General features: G+C 41.6%; 1 protein-coding gene across 1 annotated transcript in view; it reads right to left on the bottom strand.

Annotated features, from left to right (window-relative positions):
• grid1b (glutamate receptor, ionotropic, delta 1b) overlaps positions 1–19,443 on the bottom strand; it is a 552,168-nt gene that overhangs the window by 64,291 nt on the left and 468,434 nt on the right. The window contains exon 6 of the mRNA XM_041974390.1: positions 6,199–6,372. Within this exon, the coding sequence (XP_041830324.1) occupies positions 6,199–6,372 (174 nt within the window). The remainder of the gene's footprint in view (positions 1–6,198; positions 6,373–19,443) is intronic.

The raw sequence follows: 19,443 nt of genomic DNA, 5'->3' as shown, positions 1-19,443 counted from the left end.
AAGCTGCATCTCTGATGGGATGGGGCTGCATTAGTGCCTATGGTGTGGGCAGCTTCCACATCTGTGAAGCTCCATCAATGCTGAAAAGTACATGGAGGTTTTAGAGCAACATCTGCTCCATCCAGACAACGTCTCTTTCAGGGCAGACCTTGCAGATTTCAGCTGAACCACATCCTGCATCCATCACAGCAGCATGGCTTCACAGGAGAAGAGTCCGGCTGCTGAACTGGCCTGCCTGCAGTCCAGACCTTTCACCAGTACACAACATCTGGAGCATCATGGAAGCAGAAATCCAGCAACCAAGGTCCAGGACTGTAGAGCAGCTAGAATCCTGCATCAGACCAGAATGAGACAACATTCCTCTCCTAAAACTCCAGCAACTGGTCTCCTCACTTCCCAGACGTTTCCAGACATGATAGAAGAAGAGATGCTACACCATGCTGAACATCATCCTGGAACTACTTTTTACACCATGCTGAACATCATCCTGGAACTACTTTTTACACCATGCTGAACACCACCCTGGAACTACTTTTTACACCATGCTGAACACCACCCTGGAACTACTTTTTACACCGTGCTGAACATCACCCTAGAACTACTTTTTACACCATGCTGAACATCACCCTGGAACTACTTTTTACACCGTGCTGAACATCACCCTGGAACTACTTTTTACACCGTGCTGAACACCACCCTGGAACTACTTTTTACACCATGCTGAACATCACCCTGGAACTACTTTTTACACCGTGCTGAACACCACCCTGGAACTACTTTTTACACCATGCTGAACACCACCCTGGAACTACTTTTTACACCATGCTGAACACCACCCTGGAACTACTTTTTACACCGTGCTGAACACCACCCTGGAACTACTTTTTACACCATGCTGAACACCACCCTGGAACTACTTTTTACACCATGCTGAACACCACCCTGGAACTACTTTTTACACCAGGCTGAACATCACCCTGGAACTACTTTTTACACCATGCTGAACATCACCCTGGAACTACTTTTTACACCATGCTGAACATCACCCTGGAACTACTTTTTACACCATGCTGAACACCACCCTGGAACTACTTTTTACACCATGCTGAACACCACCCTGGAACTACTTTTTACACCATACTGAACATCACCCTGGAACTACTTTTTACACCGTGCTGAACATCACCCTGGAACTACTTTTTACACCGTGCTGAACATCACCCTGGAACTACTTTTTACACCATGCTGAACACCACCCTGGAACTACTTTTTACACCATGCTGAACACCACCCTGGAACTACTTTTTACACCATGCTGAACACCACCCTGGAACTACTTTTTACACCATGCTGAACACCACCCTGGAACTACTTTTTACACCATACTGAACATCGCCCTGGAACTACTTTTTACACCATGCTGAACACCACCCTGGAACTACTTTTTACACCATGCTGAACACCACCCTGGAACTACTTTTTACACCATGCTGAACACCACCCTGGAACTACTTTTTACACCGTGCTGAACATCACACTGGAACTACTTTTTACACCATGCTGAACACCACCCTGGAACTACTTTTTACACCATGCTGAACACCACCCTGGAACTACTTTTTACACCAGGCTGAACATCACCCTGGAACTACTTTTTACACCATGCTGAACATCACCCTGGAACTACTTTTTACACCGTGCTGAACATCACCCTGGAACTACTTTTTACACTATGCTGAACACCACCCTGGAACTACTTTTTACACCATACTGAACATCGCCCTGGAACTACTTTTTACACCATGCTGAACACCACCCTGGAACTACTTTTTACACCATGCTGAACATCAGCCTGGAACTACTTTTTACACCGTGCTGAACATCACCCTGGAACTACTTTTTACACCATGCTGAACACCACCCTGGAACTACTTTTTACACCATGCTGAACACCACCCTGGAACTACTTTTTACACCATACTGAACATCGCCCTGGAACTACTTTTTACACCATGCTGAACATCACCCTGGAACTACTTTTTACACCATGCTGAACATCAGCCTGGAACTACTTTTTACACCGTGCTGAACATCACTTTTACACCGTGCTGAACGTCACCCTGGAACTACTTTTTACAGACGTGTTACTGCCTTCAGATTCACTATCAGCTCATATTTTCCATTAAATCGTCCCAAAAAACCTGACACTGCTAGAAATCCCTGGTTCCTCCTTAACAGGAGCGGCAGCAGCAGCATCCTACGTTAAAGGAGATGTCATCATTTACATGTCTCCCTGAATTTTCTAATTGAGGCTGGACACGACTGACAGAGGATGACAGAAGAGGTGAGACATGGATGGCAGAGAGAGGCCAGGTGAATATTTTTCAGGTGATTTGAGAAAGATGGAGGAAAGAGAGAGTGGCTGAAGAAGACACAAGATTTAAAAATGATAATGAAGAGAGAAATAAACAGATGACAAGAAAATGGAGGAGGAACCGAAGACAGATGTGGGGTGAAGCATTAAAAGGAAGGAAACAAAGAGGAGAGGTAAGTGACCTCAGTGTGTTGACCCTGCTGTGTCAGACTTGCAGAAAACTACAATCATCTCCACAAATGTCAAAACACGACAGAGGAAAACACAACATTTATAAGTGTGTATTACAGTAATTGTTCTGTTTGCTGTCTTTAAATGTCAGTTGCACATCACCACTGGTATTTTACAAGTGGAAATAACAGTCAGCGTGTGTGGGCAGAAGATTGTGCCGAAGATTAGAGGGAGCAAATTTACTGGAATGAGTCCAATCTGAATTTATTTCCTCAGGAAAAACATGGACAGAAAATCCGAGGCAGTTCAGCTGCAGTGTGATGGAAAACACAAACTGTGGACGGAGTCTGGAAGGCTGTGGCATTACTACAACTTATACCACTAAAAATCACAGAAAATCTCAACTTTTTAAAAAGCATTATCCAAATAAAGTTTCTTCCTTCAGCTCTGAGTTTTACACCAAGATATTGACACTAAAGGGTGAAAATGGAGCACTTGGTAGAGCCTACAAACCTGTAGCAGGAGTCCACATCCCCACCAAAGCCACTTACTGATCAAACCAATAATCAAAAGGATGTTCTATTGTCAGGGCTGGGCTTTAGCATGGAGAGGCTAACAGATTCTTCTCCAACACACCTGAATCAAATGAATGTCTCGTTATCAGCATTTAAAGCAACTGATTAATTTCCAGGTTGCTGAACAACTTGTCTTAGCAATAAAAATGCTGCTACAAGAAATTTAACTTTAACTTTTAATGTCCTGTAGATTTAGGTACATCAATTATTTGGCTAGATTAAGGAAATTTAGATTTATATACTTCAGCTTCTTGGTTGGGTTTAGGAACTACTCTGTTAAATTTAGATAGTTGAACTAATAAATTTTGCAAACTTAAATTCCTTGGTTAGGTTTAGGCACTACTTTGGGCTTTTATATTTAAACTAATTAATTTTCAAGGTTTAAGGTAAACTTTATTGTCCCGAGGACAAGCTTCATGCAAGCTGCAGGTCACCAGGAGGCTAGAAGAAATGAGTCTTTAAACAGGTTCTTTAGGCATGTGAACTACTTATCCTAACAAATCCAAAAGCTTCTAGAAAAGATTTGGTGTTCACTTTCAGATTGATTGTTTACTGCTCGGGTTGAAAAATAACTGCTTTTGTGTGGTGTAACAGTTGTAGTTGTGGAATGGCCCTTTAAGACTACTTTTGGTTGTCTACTAATGATGACGTCAGCAAGATGCTTCGAGAAAAGAGATCGTCTTGCGCACACTTGGACTGCAGACAGACATTTTGGGAGCTCAGCTCTTATTCGTTTCTTTTCCTCCTCGTTGTGACGGACATGTTGTGTGGCATTGTTTTATTTCTGTATAATGAGACAGTAGCCGTCCAACCGGGCTTTATATGGTTGATGAATTTCCTTTTATTAAAGAGCACGCGTTGTGGAATCTTCAGTACCAGTGTCGCTGTGAGTTCGTCAGCCTTGTGGCAGCTTTATCCGGCTAACTGAGCTAATTCCCCGTACCACAACACGCTTCCCCGTTACAGTGTACTGGACTGTTGAGAATATATTTTTACAAACCGGGAGCAAAGTTTCCTCAAGGTTTTTAAAAGATGGAATCATGGCACTCGTATTTTCTGTGTTTTCCCCTGATAATCTGCTACTTTAATGTCCTGCTGTGGCAAAAACTGAATTCTAAGCTTGACTTTTAGATTGCATGTTTACCAATTAGAACTATGCAGAGTTAAAGTTTGTAAAAATACTGAGAAACCATGTAGTGTTTGAGTTATGAGAAAAAAAAAAACTGCAAGGTCTGTGTTTGTGATTTTGCTTTAATTAGTATAGCTGATATGCGTTTGTGTCAATCTGCTTCCCAGCATGTCTTTTTAAGGCGGGGGTCTCTGCAGTGTCTGTATGTCCTTGTTTAACATGTAGCTGATATTTTAATGCTGAAATCTGATCTGACAGCCTGAGTGCACTCAGTACAGCGAATACGGACAGCACCTGTGGGTGAATGTGCTCATGAATTTATGGATGTGCATCGTGAAGTTCTTCCTCTGCAGCAGGAGGAGGTAAAACTGGGTCTGTATGTGTGAAGGATGCTCTTGTTAGGGCAACAAGCAGCTTATTGGAAAGGTTTTAGGAATACTGCTACCCCTGCCTCCGTCTGAGCAGAGACCGGTCCCTGAGTGCCTGCAGAGTCATTTTCCCCACAAAGAAAGTAAGACGGTGTTCAGACGTCTGCTTAAAGGATGACTCTACAGAACATGATGCAATGAATGAAGAGAAACCCTTTCTGGAAAAAGTCTTTTTTCTCTTTTACCTGGAATTCCCTCTAATTTATCCATTTGTCCACTCAAATGAGCATATTGTGCGGTTGTGCCTTGGGAAATGAAACATGAATTGTTGTTTGGCTTTTACAATACGATCTGTGGTCTAAATCTGCAGAGGTGTAGCAGGAATCATAAAGCTGGAGAAAATCTGTATTTCTGAACATTGAAGCGTTTAAACTTTGGCTTACAGAGCTTCTAAATAAGTCTTTTAGCTGATCCCTCTGGCTTGTCCTCTCCACCCTCAACCAGTCGAGGCAGATGGCCGCCCTCCCTGAGCCGAGTTTTGCTGGAAGATTCTCTTTCCTTTTAAAAGGGAGTTGTTTTTTTCCCCTCTCCTGTCACACTGTGCAGCTCAGAATGTGGAAGTGAATCGAATTCAATTCAGTGCAATCCGTTGGTTTCCTTAGATAGGCTGTTATTTTTTCATGAAATGGCTCGTATGAACACTGGATCACAATGAATGGGCTTGAATTGAAAAGTGCCCTGAGATTATTTGTGAATTGGTGCTATAAAGCTGAATTGAATTCATTTGAAATGTCTTTTTACAGGCCATGATGGAAAGTCTCAGCCTGCTCTGATGACGAGTGAAAACCAGTAGAGGTGCTTTCACACCAGGACGGTCCGCTAGACCAACTAGGTATGATTGGGGACAAGATGGCGTTCATTGTGGACTACTCAAACAAATCAGACCTTTTAAATTGCATATTTCCATCCTCACCAGAGGATGTAAATCCCTGCATCAAGATTTGCTGAAAGAGAAGAGGAGACGACCAACGAAGAAGAAAACTGGTTCATCTGTTGATTGATGCAGGAGAACTTGTGTTTCCATCATAAAACATGGAGTAAAACATGGACCTGCATCCGGTCTTAGCACTCTTGGGTTGATCAGATTTCTATCAGAACTTTCTATTTCTATCCGAGTTCTTCCTTGTCTGACCATGAAACATTTCTCCTGCCTGTCGTCCCACACACTCATATAATTTAGTTGTGTTTACCCACAATGCACTTTGCTTTGTAGTCTGCTTCCTGTATTTGGTTCACTTCAAGCATACCAACATTCACATTTCAGGCGGACTGAGCGGACTTTTTTATTCGAACTTTCAGAAAAAATGGACTAGGATTAGATTCAAAATGGCTGGTGTGAATGTGCCTTTATTCTTTAATTAGGGTTTAAAAAAGCAGCCACCAGGTAGGCTTCATGCTAACATGCTACATAGTGATGTCATTAAATGTGTGGTCATAAAATCAACCCCCTTCGTGGCTGACAACCAATGAAAAGTGAATCCTTCTCTCAGTCAGTGCTGCTGTGGTGAAACGGGTTTTTACCTCCAGGTTCTGCAGGTATCCCTCCTGCGGGTCGCAGAGCAGCGAGGAGATGCGGTGGTTCTGCCTCATGCAGCGCATGCTGCTGTCCTTCCACATGGGGAAAATCTGCCGGATCACAGTCATGCGTCCCAGTGCACTGTGGGTAAGCTCCAAGATCTCCATGTCGCTGATTTCCTAGAAGACAAAATAAAGCAGAGTTATAGGTGGAAGATTTCACATGCCTTCTGGGAAGGTGAATGTATATCACTCCAGTCCCTGACAAATCCATTTTATGTCTATTCCTCGTGCAGGTTTTAGTTATAAATAAACGTCTAAAGGATGAGTCAAAGTGTCGGATTCACACTGGCTGTTAAACATCAAGCACATGTTTAATTGCTGCAACGCAAAGAATTTTAATTATTCCCCGCAAGGAATAATTATAGATAGCCTCAATCTAACACCTAAAACATAACAAAAAATAAATAAGGAAAATAAGGTTTTATAACTCTAAACATAATTACAGTCCACATCTTAAGTGTAAGTCAACCCACTTTCTTCTGTTTCGCTGTACGTTTCCCCTCATCCAATTAAAACAAGTCGCTCAGACTTCTAGCTCATTTACTGCAGAAAAACATTCCCTTCTGTCAAACTAAAGGCTTTAAAGTCAAAACAAACTTGATTCCAGGTGCTGTAATTGCAGACAAGGCATTAATGATCCCTCTGCTTGTTCTGCTGAAACGGGCACATGAAGACTGAACTGTGATTGAATGACATGTTAGCAGAACATCTGCACATGGCTCCTCTAATGCTCTGACCTGCAGTTTGTTCCACATGTGAGGAGCATAACAGCTGAACGCTGCCTCTCCACATTTAGTTCTGACTCTGGAAACAGAAAGTAGACCCGACCCTGATGACCTGAGGGGTCTGGTTGGGTCATAACAAACCAGAAGATCCTGAATGGATTCTGGTCCTAAACCATTCAGATCTTTGTAAACTGACAGCAGGAGTTTAAAGTCAGTTCTTTGACAGACAGGAAGCCAGTGTAAAGATGTGAGGACTGGAGTTCTAGGACCTACTTTCTTGGTCTTAGCGAGGACTGGAGCAGCAGCGTTCTGGACTAACTGCAGCTTTCTGATGGACTTTTAAGGGAGACCTGTAAGGACTGGGTTCCAGTAGTTTAGTCTACTGAAAATAAATGCAGAAATCCTGCTGATTCATCAGTCCTTAATCCTTGATATGTTCTTTAAGTGATAACAGGCCGACTTCACAACTGTCTTAATGTGATGCTAAAATCCAGGTCTGAGTCCAGGACTACTCCCAGTTTTCTAGTTTGGTTGTTAGTTTTAAACTTTGCTGTTTGAAGCTGAGAACTGACTCTTAATCTTTCTTTCTTGGCTTCAAAAACTATTATTTCAGATTTGTCTTCAATTAACTGAGGGAAGTTCTGGAACGTGCAATTTGTAATTTGAACGATGCAGTTAATCAGAGTTTGGATCGGACTGTAGTCTCCTGGTGAGACGGTTATGTAGATCTGTGTGTCTGTGGTAACATATTAAGTTGCTTTTCATCGTTAGAGCGAGTAGCAGCATGTAGATGTTGAACAGCAGCTGCCCCAGGATGGAGTCCTGGTGAACTCCACAAGTTATTTTATTTCCCTCAGATTTATAATTACCTATAGTCACAAATTAGTCCCTCGAAGTCAAACCAGTAGATCTGGTGCCTGAACGTCCAAACCAGTTTTCAGTCCGTCTAGTAAGATGTTATAAAAAACATGGGGTTAATTGTATGAGGCGCTATCCAATCAGTCCAAGAGTCATTTAGAGAGGAGTGAGTCATGTTTTTATGCTGCTGGTAGAAAACAAAATGACTTGTTACACATCATAAGGCATTTAGAAGTGGGGCAGTGGTAGCGTTGTGGTAACAGATGTGGGCTTGGGTCAGTTTAGAAACTGTATGTCATGGTTCATGTTCTGCCAGGTTCATTTGTTCCACCCGGGCTTCTCTGATTGCTCTTTATCCTGACCTGTGCCTGGCCCTATTTAAAATCTCACCGGTCTCTTCTTCCCTGCCAGATCATCGACAGCCTTGTGCCAGTCGATGTCCAGCATTCGTCCCATGTGCCTCTTTGTTTCCACGTTGCCAACCAAGATCTCGTCCCTGGATTATTCTCACCTTGCCTTGCCCATGGCTGACCTCTCCTGTGTTCTGGCTATCCGGACATTGACCCATGCTCTGACCACCGATTCTCGCCCAATCCCAAGTATTCTAAAATCAGCTCCTGTGTTTGACCATTGCCTGTTTATTGACTATGTTTCTGAAGCTGGAGTTTAAACTGGAGTTTCTTTCAGTGGCTACATCTCCTTCCCCTCTGATCAGGCTGCCTCACCAGGGTCCTCTGCAAACCACAATTCTTAAACTGTTCAATAAATCCATTTTTTTAATCACCTCTGTGCTGTGGCTAAATTTCCGGGTCCTCAGAGTTACCTGTTACAATATGGAGATGTACACAACAACTGGCCAAAAGGATATCTTTACTGTACAGAGGTCTGGGGCCACATTTGTAAATTAATAGTTTAAATGTATTTTTAAGCTCAATGTTGGAGCTGCTGAGGACAGAGTGTGTTTACTCCAACTTCCTCTGCTGGATTTTTCTGATTGTGTATAAATACTTCAGGATAAGAACCTGTATTAATCTCACATCTCCAACTACTGATTGTCAGTTTAAGACACTGTAATCCCATTCAGATCTTTCATGGGCACAAAATGGAGGCTGAAAGGGTTTTATGTGATAAAACACTGATGGTAATCGCCTCCATTCAGGCACAAGCGAGCTGAAGAGGAGCTGATGCTGAGAACGAATGGAAGGTGAGCTGCTGATCGCAGGAATCATGGGAAGAATCAGATAAGAGGCTTTGAGAGCAGTTATTATTCTGAGTCGCAGCTTCCAGGAGAAGGTGATGGTTCTGGGAGGGGATCCACATCGAGAACACTTTACAGGTTTTTACTGCAGCTTATTCAGCATCGACAGGGCTGTGTTTTACCCCCTGTCACATGTTGTCATACAGCTGCCATTAGGCATTATTTAACAAGTGCTGACTCTGCATTTAGCTCATAAAATGGAAAACAAAGTGTTCAGATCAGTCAAAATGGAAAAACAATTCAACTGCCATGTAAGCAGCTCTGTGAGGCTGCACACATGCAGATGTCAGCATTCTGACATGCACACTGTGACAGCGCTGACATGCTGAAGCTCAGCTGTTTGGCGTGCTCGCCATCCATCTTAATGTGAGGGCATCATGTTGTGATTTCAGTCACGACTCCTGGTGTCATGGTTAAACACAGAAAGAAGTCTTCAGTGTTGGTTTTAAAGTGTGTTTCTACACAAACATTCCATGCAGTGGTTGAGTTGATTCATTTTAAATCTGATAGGACCATTTTCCTAAACATATCATAACACAGTGCACATGCAACTGTAAAGTAGCATACCTGTAACAAAAACCAACACCATGTAGCGAAACTCATGCAAGTGCAATGTAGCCCAATGTAATAAAATGCAACACAAATATAATGTAAATGGGATGTAAATGTAACACAGTCTAACGTAATGCAAAGTTGGGCAATGGATTTGTAAGCAACGTAACCAAATGCAATTTAAAAAAAAAAAAAAAAAAGTAAGGCAACACAAAAAAGTACAATGTAGTAAAGCATAACATAACAGAATGCCACATAACACAAGGTACTGTAACACGAAGCACTGCGATGTGACATAATGTGATGCAAAGCAATGTCAATGTAAGTTTACACAACTCTATCCTAAAGAAATGCAATGTAGCATAACACACAACAACACACTTTAATTTAACAAATGTAATGTAAAAATAACGGAAATGTAACATGAACTTGGAGCTGCATAACCTGATGTAACGTGATGCAATTCCAAACTGCGCATTGCAGCGTCATGCAGTGTGTACAGTGAATTAGACAAATGTGTTGCTCCGGTTCTTTGGGAATGGTTTGGACTACAGGGACTCTTTCAGTTTAAACTGTCATTTCTCCCACACATGAGCTCAACAGAGAACCAACCATCAGTTTGGTTTATAAATGCCAGATTTGTGTTCATGTCATGGCAAACAGGACAAAAAAAATCTGCTTTATGAATAGAGTCCTTTTACCATTTAAGAGAAGTCCTCCTCAAATCTTCGCTGAGATCTAAGATGTTACACTCAGAGCTGCTCTTCCCATTTCTGCTTATTCTTGGCTTCGTAATGTCGGTTCGACATTACGAAGGACTTCCAGTCTAGCAGCATACCGGTAAACATTTCTGTTTTACATTAAAAACATGCACGGACAACGTGTATGTGCGGTCTCTGCCGAGGACCTGAAACTCTGCTTGTAAAATGGGGGACCAGGTGGCTTACACCATGGCTTGAGGAGGGGCATTAAAACAGCCAAAAGGGAATAAAATTAGGTGGAGAACCATCTGCCTGACTGTAACCAAAGGAAAGTTTGGCAGTGCTTAAAGCATCTGACAAACTACAGGAAAAAGAAATCTGAGGCAGGAAATGCCGATTTTGTTTTGTTGGCAGAAGAATTAAACCTTTTCTTCTCCAGCTTTGAGGCAGAGAGATCAGGGGCCCTGACCAGAATTATTAACACCTCCCTGAAACACTGCATTACAGTGTGATATGCTAGCTGCACTGGAAAGGACAGGAAAGCTCTGCAGGGGGTCATAAAAGCAGTGTAGTGTCTTATTCCCAGCATTTTAAGTAAAATAGCATAGATTAGGACTTCACTGGTGTGCAGCTGTAAGCAGACTGCTATTTGCTAGGAGTAGTGAATTTTGACTCCACATATAGACGGGCTGATATAAGACACATTTAAAGTTCTCCTTATCAGGGTCTGTCTCAAAGGACTTTATATAGTCTCAGGACCTGTCATGATTGGTTCCACATGTGCTTAGGAACGTTCTTTGTTTGAGGCATATTTAAAGCGCCTGACACGTATATTCAGTGGGTTTTCTATTTCGGCTTCAGACTTCGCAGATTTTCTGCAGATCTGTTTAAGATGTCACTTTTTGTAATAAAACCATCTTTTTTATCATGCATCAAGCTGGCGTCCGGAGTTCTTTTTACCTCTCAACTATTCAAGTGCTTCACTACAAAACGGCAGCGTGATCCACAAAGAAGACACGACAGGACGGCACCGAGAAGAGGGAAAGTTGTCAACCACACAATGGCTTCACAAAACTACAGAATGTTTCAGGGACGAATAACCTACAGCAGCACAGAAAATCATTGGCAGCCCCCTGCCCTCCCTGGAAGACACTGCTGATGCTCGGGGGCTAAACAGGGCAAAGCAGATCCTCCGGGATCCACCACACGCTGGCCTCCTCATCAGGCTCCCAAACAAAAAGAGACTACAACAATAAATAAGCAATAAGTGTAAAACGGGAATGATGAAGTGGGTGTTTTAAGTATCTTTTTAACATGATGTAAATTTATTTATTGATGGATTAACATATTGCGCTGGGGAGGGAATTCTGAACCAATCTCGTAACAGTATTTTCTTATTCTCATTCTTATGTTGGTATGTTTACACAAAACAGCACAACTGTGGATTAGATGCTCTGAAAATGAAATTAAACTGCACAAAATGACTCAGATTTAAATGAAAACAGATATTTATCTGGTCAGAAGACAGAAAATACAAAGTGTTGCATCAGTTTAACTCAAAGCACGCCTCACATTTCAAACAGCTGTCTTTATTTTCATTAATGAGCTAAAATAATCTGTTTCGAGTACATTAATTATCTCACAGACGTTTAGCTTCGCCGCTCTCTTAATCTGCAATCCAACCATTAGCTTTTGCTTTTGTTGTGCAGGGGATGAGGACAGATAAGAGGAAGTCCCAGGAGAAAACCAGAGATCCTGGACAGAGAAACAATGGATGGATTCCCTGGTCGATGCAGATGCCTGCACCTGGAGAATCATTGATTTAACCTGGGGTTCCTTTTTGCACACAAAAACAAATCAGATTTGCATTTCAAAGAGAAGTGCTGGTATCATTTACACTTAGTTCATTTTCAATTCATGTTTTATTTTTTACTCTTTTTGTTTTGCTCAACACAAGCCCAAAAACTTCATATTAAAATGAGAAAAATGTGTTTAAAAAATCAAGAATAAAACCATATATCTGCTTTAAAGCATGCTTTTGTTTGGGCTTTTCCTTCGGAGGATTGTTTGTGGAAAACTCTCAGCAAAAGATAATTAAAAATCAACCTTCTAAAATAACTTTCACCCTTTAATGCCCTTCTGGAAACATAAACTGACATGTTGGGGGGGTTATTAGATGCTTGGATATATCAATGATTGACAGGAAGATTCATTTTCATGCATCATTATATATTATCAAAAGTATTAAAAAGTTGATCACTTTTTTCCATCGGTGCAAAAATTCCTTCACTTCCTGCAAAGTGATATAAAAATATTACATATATGTTATATAATATTACATTATAAATTTTACATCAGTTATTTGTGTCATAAGAGCTCAAAATACAAATAAAATGAAATGATTTTTTTCATTTCAGTGCATTAAATCTTATGATCAACTTCAGTTCTGATCATAAATATTGAATTTACATGTATTTTATTGAATAATTTTTAACATTTAAAGAGGCACTACTGAGCTTGAGGGGATTTTCTGTGTGAGGCGCCCCCTAACAAAAGCTAATTCAGCATCCATTTTGCATCCTGTCTCTTCCATGAGCTCCCTCCAGCCAGTAAAGGTCTCTGACATTGACTCTTGTCTTATTTAGTGTTCCATCCCTTTGTTTTCCTTTTTATGTCCTCAGAATGAACCAGAAACAGTTCACATCAGGCATGTTATGTGATGCTCCGGGCTGGAAGAAAGAATTTAGGAAGTGCTGTTTCTCAGCCTCTGAACACTGCAGAGCACCAACGGCTCCAGGAATGAGCATAATAAACGTCAGTTTTCAAAATAAGTCAGAAAAAGGTCAGAGAGTTACACTTTAACATAACTTATGCGTCTGGACAATTTCCACCCAAACAAAAACAAGCAGCTGTAAAGTGGTCTTAATAGTTTCTAAAAACTATTTCTAAATAGCTTTTTTAAGTCCTTTCAAAGTTTTTCTTAGGGCATTTTCTGCTTTTTCACTGTTTTTTCTTTGTTAAGCTACTTAACTGATTCGTTCACACAAAAAAAGGCTCCGGACTCAAGGGATGAACCAGTGTTGAGTCAACACAAAACATTTTAGCAAAGAAGCAGTTTAAACTGGATCTTTCGTCTCTTTGATACAAGTAGCCTGACATAAAGACACATTTGTTCCTATTTCTTTAGCTTAATCTCTGAAAAACAGCAAAAATAAGACAGAAAATAGAATTTCTGCAGCAACAAGGTGATTTCCAAAGAGCAGTCTGAGGATATTTATTACTTTCTAAGACTTCTGATTGGACAGTTTTCTAACAGGAGTCAAATTTCCTCCTAATGACATCACTAATGCCAACCAGCAGCAGCCTACCTGGTTTGGAAACTGCTCAATTGGGAATAAATTAATTAAAGAATAAATAGTTGCTCATGAGTCGTTTTTTGGTTAGTTGTTGGAAAAACAACGCTGATTAAAGCAGGTGGAACAACTTTTACTACATTTTTCCCTCCTGCTGACTGCACCGAACCAGACGAAGACAATGAGCCAGATGCACTTTTTTCATAGAGATAGAAGCAGTGTGAGCAGATGGAAGGAAGTGTTTGTCTTCCTCAGCAAGTATCAAATGTAATTATTATATTTTTACTTTTCCATTAACTTTTTCTCATCCCCCTCATGTAAAATAGTGGCAATGGAAACCCAGTTCCCATTTGGTATCATTTAGTCAGACATTATTGTTGACTTTAAATCCCAGATGCATCATTTTTGTTTGTTGGCGTGTGAAGTCGTCATCATATCAGTAGACCAGACTGATGGCTTTACAGTGCACCGCTCAGGTTTTCAACGTTTTTTAAGAGTTCCTTCTAGTTTATTCTTCACAGGATTTATTTTCTACATGCATCCAGTTTGTGAAGGCTCCATTAGTAAAACAATCTTCATTCTCTTCTGTTCTGGTTTCCTCTACTTAGATGCAATGGCTTTTTATATCTCCTACCATCTGAGAACCTTCAGTGTGCTTATTACAGACTCTTTGTGAGGATTTATGAGTCAAACCAGCTGCTGCTGTCCATCCACGAGGCTTCACCTCCACCACCTGACGGCTTCGCAGCCATCCCTCCATCACTGCCCAGCCTTTCCCTCCCTACTTAATTTCCACCCTCATCACTCCTCCTGTTCCTGCTGCTCTGCCTCTTTCTGCAGCTCAGTTTGTTCTCACTTCTTTCCTCTCTGAGAGCCTCCTCCTCTCGTCCTCCTGGTCTGTATAATTGCCATCAGTCTGCAGCAGCTAACGGGCGAAACTGAAACACTCGATGGTCTGAAACTCAGCTTGCTGACTGCGCGGTTGCATATCTGAGCAGAACAACCTGAAAAAACAGTCCTAAACATTTCAGACTCGCAGCATTTTATGATTCTGGCCACGACAACACCAAACTTGTGATGGTGTAAGAACACTGGCAACTCCCAGCTATGCTTTAGTGAGACTCTCATTTATTTTTAACAGTACATTGACTGGTAAAATTTGGATTCTAACAACTATTTATAAATGAAAACATCCACCTCTGCTTTCCTGCAGCTGCTTCCTCTGTGTTTTCAGTCGTCTTTATTCAGGTTTCCTTCGTGTTATTTGAATGTCTGAGTGTGCAGTCATCAACCCGAGCTGAACACCGGCATGCTGGATGGATATCAGGACTGACAGGAGGCAGGACAAAGAGAAGACAAAGAAACAGAAACGATCCTGTCTGCAGCGTCTACCTGTCGACATCTAACTGCACAGCCACCGTGGGCCAGAAACTACCTGCTACTTGTCTGAACAGACACACACCGAGCCTGCCAAAGCCTCAGAGGAATGTAAGGATAGAAGATGGGAAAATTACGGATGGAGCGAGTATTTAGGGATCATGCGAGGTACTCTGGAGGTTGACGAGCTGTCTGATTCACCTGCCATCACCCCATTTCACAGGGAGATTCTCCAGAGGGATGAAAAGAAGGCAGTGCTTCTAATATGGCACCTGCTACTTTTCTTGTTGTGACTGCAGGTGATGCTGTCGTCCAGAAACCTGCAGTACTGTGGAAAACTGGGGATCCCTTGTTTCTTTGTATTTCCAGACTTTGCTGTAATCTTTTCAAGGGATCTTAAATCAGATTTCTGAATGTCTTTCAATGTTTTTCTTTGGACTTTTTCTGCTTTTTTTTACTCTGAGAAATATGTTTTTAATCTTTGTTAAGCTTTCAAGCATAAATAAGGCTCCTAACTTAATGGATGAAACAATGTTGAGTCAACACACAACAGACAACTAGCAGCCTACAAAGACACAGCATTTGTTCCCGTTTCTGTACTTTAATCTGTAAAACAAGCAGAGATCAGACAGTCTGACAGACAGAAAACAGGATTTCAGCAGCAACAAGGTGATTTTCAAAGAGCTGGTAGCTGGAAACTTGGCTTATCTCAGCATGAAGGCGGAAACCGGACACGTGGAGGACAAAAGAAGAAGAGTCAGAAAAAAGAAGAAGAGGCGGATCCTCCCAGAACCCGGATCTCAACAGGTCTGATGGAGGGACGGATCCTCCCCAGAACCCGGACTTCAACAGGTCTGATGGAGGGACGGATCCTCCCATAACCCGGACTTCAACAGGTCTGATGGAGGGACGGATCCTCCCCAGAACCCAGACCTCAACATTACTGAATCAGTGTGGGATCATCTGGACAGAGAATAAAAGGCGGAAACAAAGAAGAGCTTTGACAGTCCTTCAAGGATCCTGGAGAACTCTTCCTGAAAATGCTGAGGACTGGCGGGATACTGGTTTAGATAGCAGCTTTAATCATGTGTCCATGGACAATCGTTGATGAAGAGTATTAATCATGTGGCAACACTGGACGAAACTGGAAAATAACAAAATGTTGGCATCAGTTCATTTAGTTCGTAAGTCAATCTTTCCAAGGAGCTTTGAAAAATCCTCCAAGGACCCTGGAAAACTATTTCTGAAGACTACTTGAAGAAATGAGGGTTCAGACTGTGTTGAAGAACAAAGCTGCTTCACTTTCAGGCTCCTTAGAACTGGGCCAACCATTTATTGGACATATACTGTATTTACATGTACGTGTTAATAAATCACTGCAGCCTTTGCTTTGTTCCCTGGAGATAAATTAAGCTGGATTAAGACCGTATATGTGGTTTTTATGCCTCTCATTTTCAGAAACAGAGTTATTGTGTTGAACTTACGTGTCTTAGCCGAGCTGTGAAGCTGTGGTTTATATCCATATTTATCAGTACTGTGACCTCATAAACAACAACTCCACTGGTCATCTGGGCAGCAGCTTATTACGATCCACAGTAAAGTTTATGGCTCAACAACCTTTAGTGGCTGTGATTTCACAGCGGTTGTTGACAGGAAGAAGTCCCTGCAGCTTTAAAGACCTCTGGTGTAACATATCAACCTGGATGGAGGTGTAAACATAACAATTTCTACATCTTTATACAACTTGCTAAAATAATGCTGGAAGCTGCATGTTTTTATTACGAATCAGATCACAAAGCCTTAACAAATCTGGACTAATTTAACTAGTTCTGTTCCTAAGCCTAACCAGGTTTTGGTTCCTAAACCTGATCAGGAACCTAAACTTAACCAGGTTTTAGTTCCTAAACCTGATCAGGAACTGGATTTGCTCAGCATGAGGATATCTTTCCAACATAGACGTGTTGCTCCATCTGATTCACTATCAGCTCATATTTTCCATCAAATGGTAACAATGTCTCAGTTTCATCTTCTGATATCAATCACAGCTCCAGCTTTTTAATCAACTTTTATTCAACACAAATGCTGCTTCCCCAACACAACACAGCACAGAAAATAACACTGGCTAAATTTTCCTGATAAAACACAGAAAGGTTTCTGCTCACATAAAAAGATCTGAGCTTCCTCAGAAAGAAGAGTCTTGTCTGAGCCTTCTTGAAGACCACCTCTATGTTCCTTTTAAAATTTAATTCATCATCCAGAACGATACCAAGGTACATGTAGGATTTAAGCACCTCTATTTCATGACCCTTAATAAAAGTTAATGAGGGCTCCTCTTTCTTCCTATTAAAATCAGTGAGCTCTTTTGTCTTCTCTTCAATTTTAAAAGGTTTGCATCACACCAGCTGACAAATGCTTCCTCCTCTCTTTTGTAGGCACGGCCATCACCTCGGGTCAGCAGAGCCACAAGTGCAGCATCGTCTGAGTACTTTTGCAGCACACAGGATGCTGACTGACCCTGTAATCAGCCATGTAGAGAGAGAATAAGGAGGGAATAAAACTGTTCCCTGTGGAGCTCCTGTATTTGTTAAATTAGTATCAGACTGCTTACTACCAAGTTTGACATACTGAGGATGGGACAGAAGATCATTTCAAATCCAAGCAGTAGTTTTATTATGGAGTTTAAAATTAATTAGCTTATTGGCTAAAATATGTGTCACTGAGCTGGCAGAGGTTTCCAGAGGCTTGTAGATGTTGTGAAGCATATAAAGCAATGCATCATCTGCTCCCCCCTTTCCTGTAGGCAAACTGCAGGGGATCTAGAAAAGCTGAGACTTGACTACTAAGATGACCCAGAACAAATCTTTCCAAGCATTTCATAATGTGTGAGGTCAGAGCTTTGGGCCTGAGGTTAGACAGAGAGCTTCTCATGTTGGTTCTTTTGGGAAAGGGAATTATAAATGAGGTTTTCCATGCTGCTGGAATTTTAGATGTGGACATAGAAAAAATATAATAGAGAACAGAATGACAGCTGATCAGCACAAACTTTCAGAGTGCGTGGTGCACTCCATCCGGGCCTGCTGGTTTATTCGGATTGAGACCTTTCAGCTGCCATTGGACATCGTTAAATCCGGCTTGTTGCAACACATCACTGTTATTTGTCTGTGCACTACTTTCCCCCCTTTTCTCACTTTTTTGTACGTGTTTGCATGATTGAAGAAAAAAACCTTTTAACTGGGAGGTTTTTATGTAGCTGCTATTATCACTGACTTCCTATTGTTGTATAAATCATCCATTTAACATGATATTGACAGAGACGGCCCCCTTCTTCTGGGCTGTTCTTCAAGCCTGGATTGACACTTTGTTCTTCATGACAGCATTTTAGCTCTAAGGACGTGAGTTGTTCATGACATAAATGTGTGCATGAATGTGAGCTTTTAACAAAGCAGAGGCTTGTAGTGTTTGGAGGTAAAATAAAATGATAAAGAAAGAGGTTTGTGCTCCCAGCAGATGAAGGTTCCCCCACCTCATCTCTCCCTGAAGGATACTGTTGATGCTGTCGTCAGCTGAGTAAACTGGCTGGACGTTGCCTGGATCTGATGCTGGGATCAGAGAGGTGGGATTAAACAGGAACCATAATTCAGAACAAAAACAAACCTGACATGTCTCGGCTTTGGGATGTCAGTGTTTAGGGATTTAGCAGCATCCCTGTGATGCTTTTATTCCCACATCCACTCATTTCAGGAAAGCTGCCCGAGCAGATTGATCCTTTCCAGGTTGTTTTTTTTTTCCCAGGTTATGATGCTCTTCTTATGCTCCATCGCTCTGCGTAGTCTGAAAATCTCATAAATCCAGCACCTACATACCAAGCTACAACCTGGATTCCTGCAGGGGGTACTGTGGGTGGGTGGCATGGGTGGTGGTCCAGCAGGTAGGCTCAATGCCCACAATCCTGCAGCTCCTGTACACGACTCAGAAGATGGCCAAGACAAAATTGGAACATACGCGCTGTCCCCTTCACCAGGTCCAGCTACCGGGTTGGACCCCCTTTTTCCTTCAGAACTGAATTAATTCCTGGCATCATCTGGTAAAACTACATGAAACCAAATAACACGTTAAAAACCATGTGACCACATGTGAAACCCAGGTGGTCCTGTGTGATCATGTTTTACGTAACATTAAATAACATGAAACATGAGCATACAAACCCCACAGGTTTCACATGTGATTATCTGGCCTTCACATGTAATCATATAAGTTTCACATGTTACCATGATGCAAAACTACATGTTTCCCATGTGCAAAATGTGTGAGACATGCCTTTTCATATGTGCAGAATCCCATGAGAATTCATGTAAAACACAGTT

This window comes from Melanotaenia boesemani, chromosome 21, assembly GCF_017639745.1.
Source record: "Melanotaenia boesemani isolate fMelBoe1 chromosome 21, fMelBoe1.pri, whole genome shotgun sequence".
NCBI classification, from domain to species: Eukaryota; Metazoa; Chordata; class Actinopteri; order Atheriniformes; family Melanotaeniidae; genus Melanotaenia; species Melanotaenia boesemani.
This window is presented reverse-complemented; position numbering and strand designations above follow the sequence as displayed.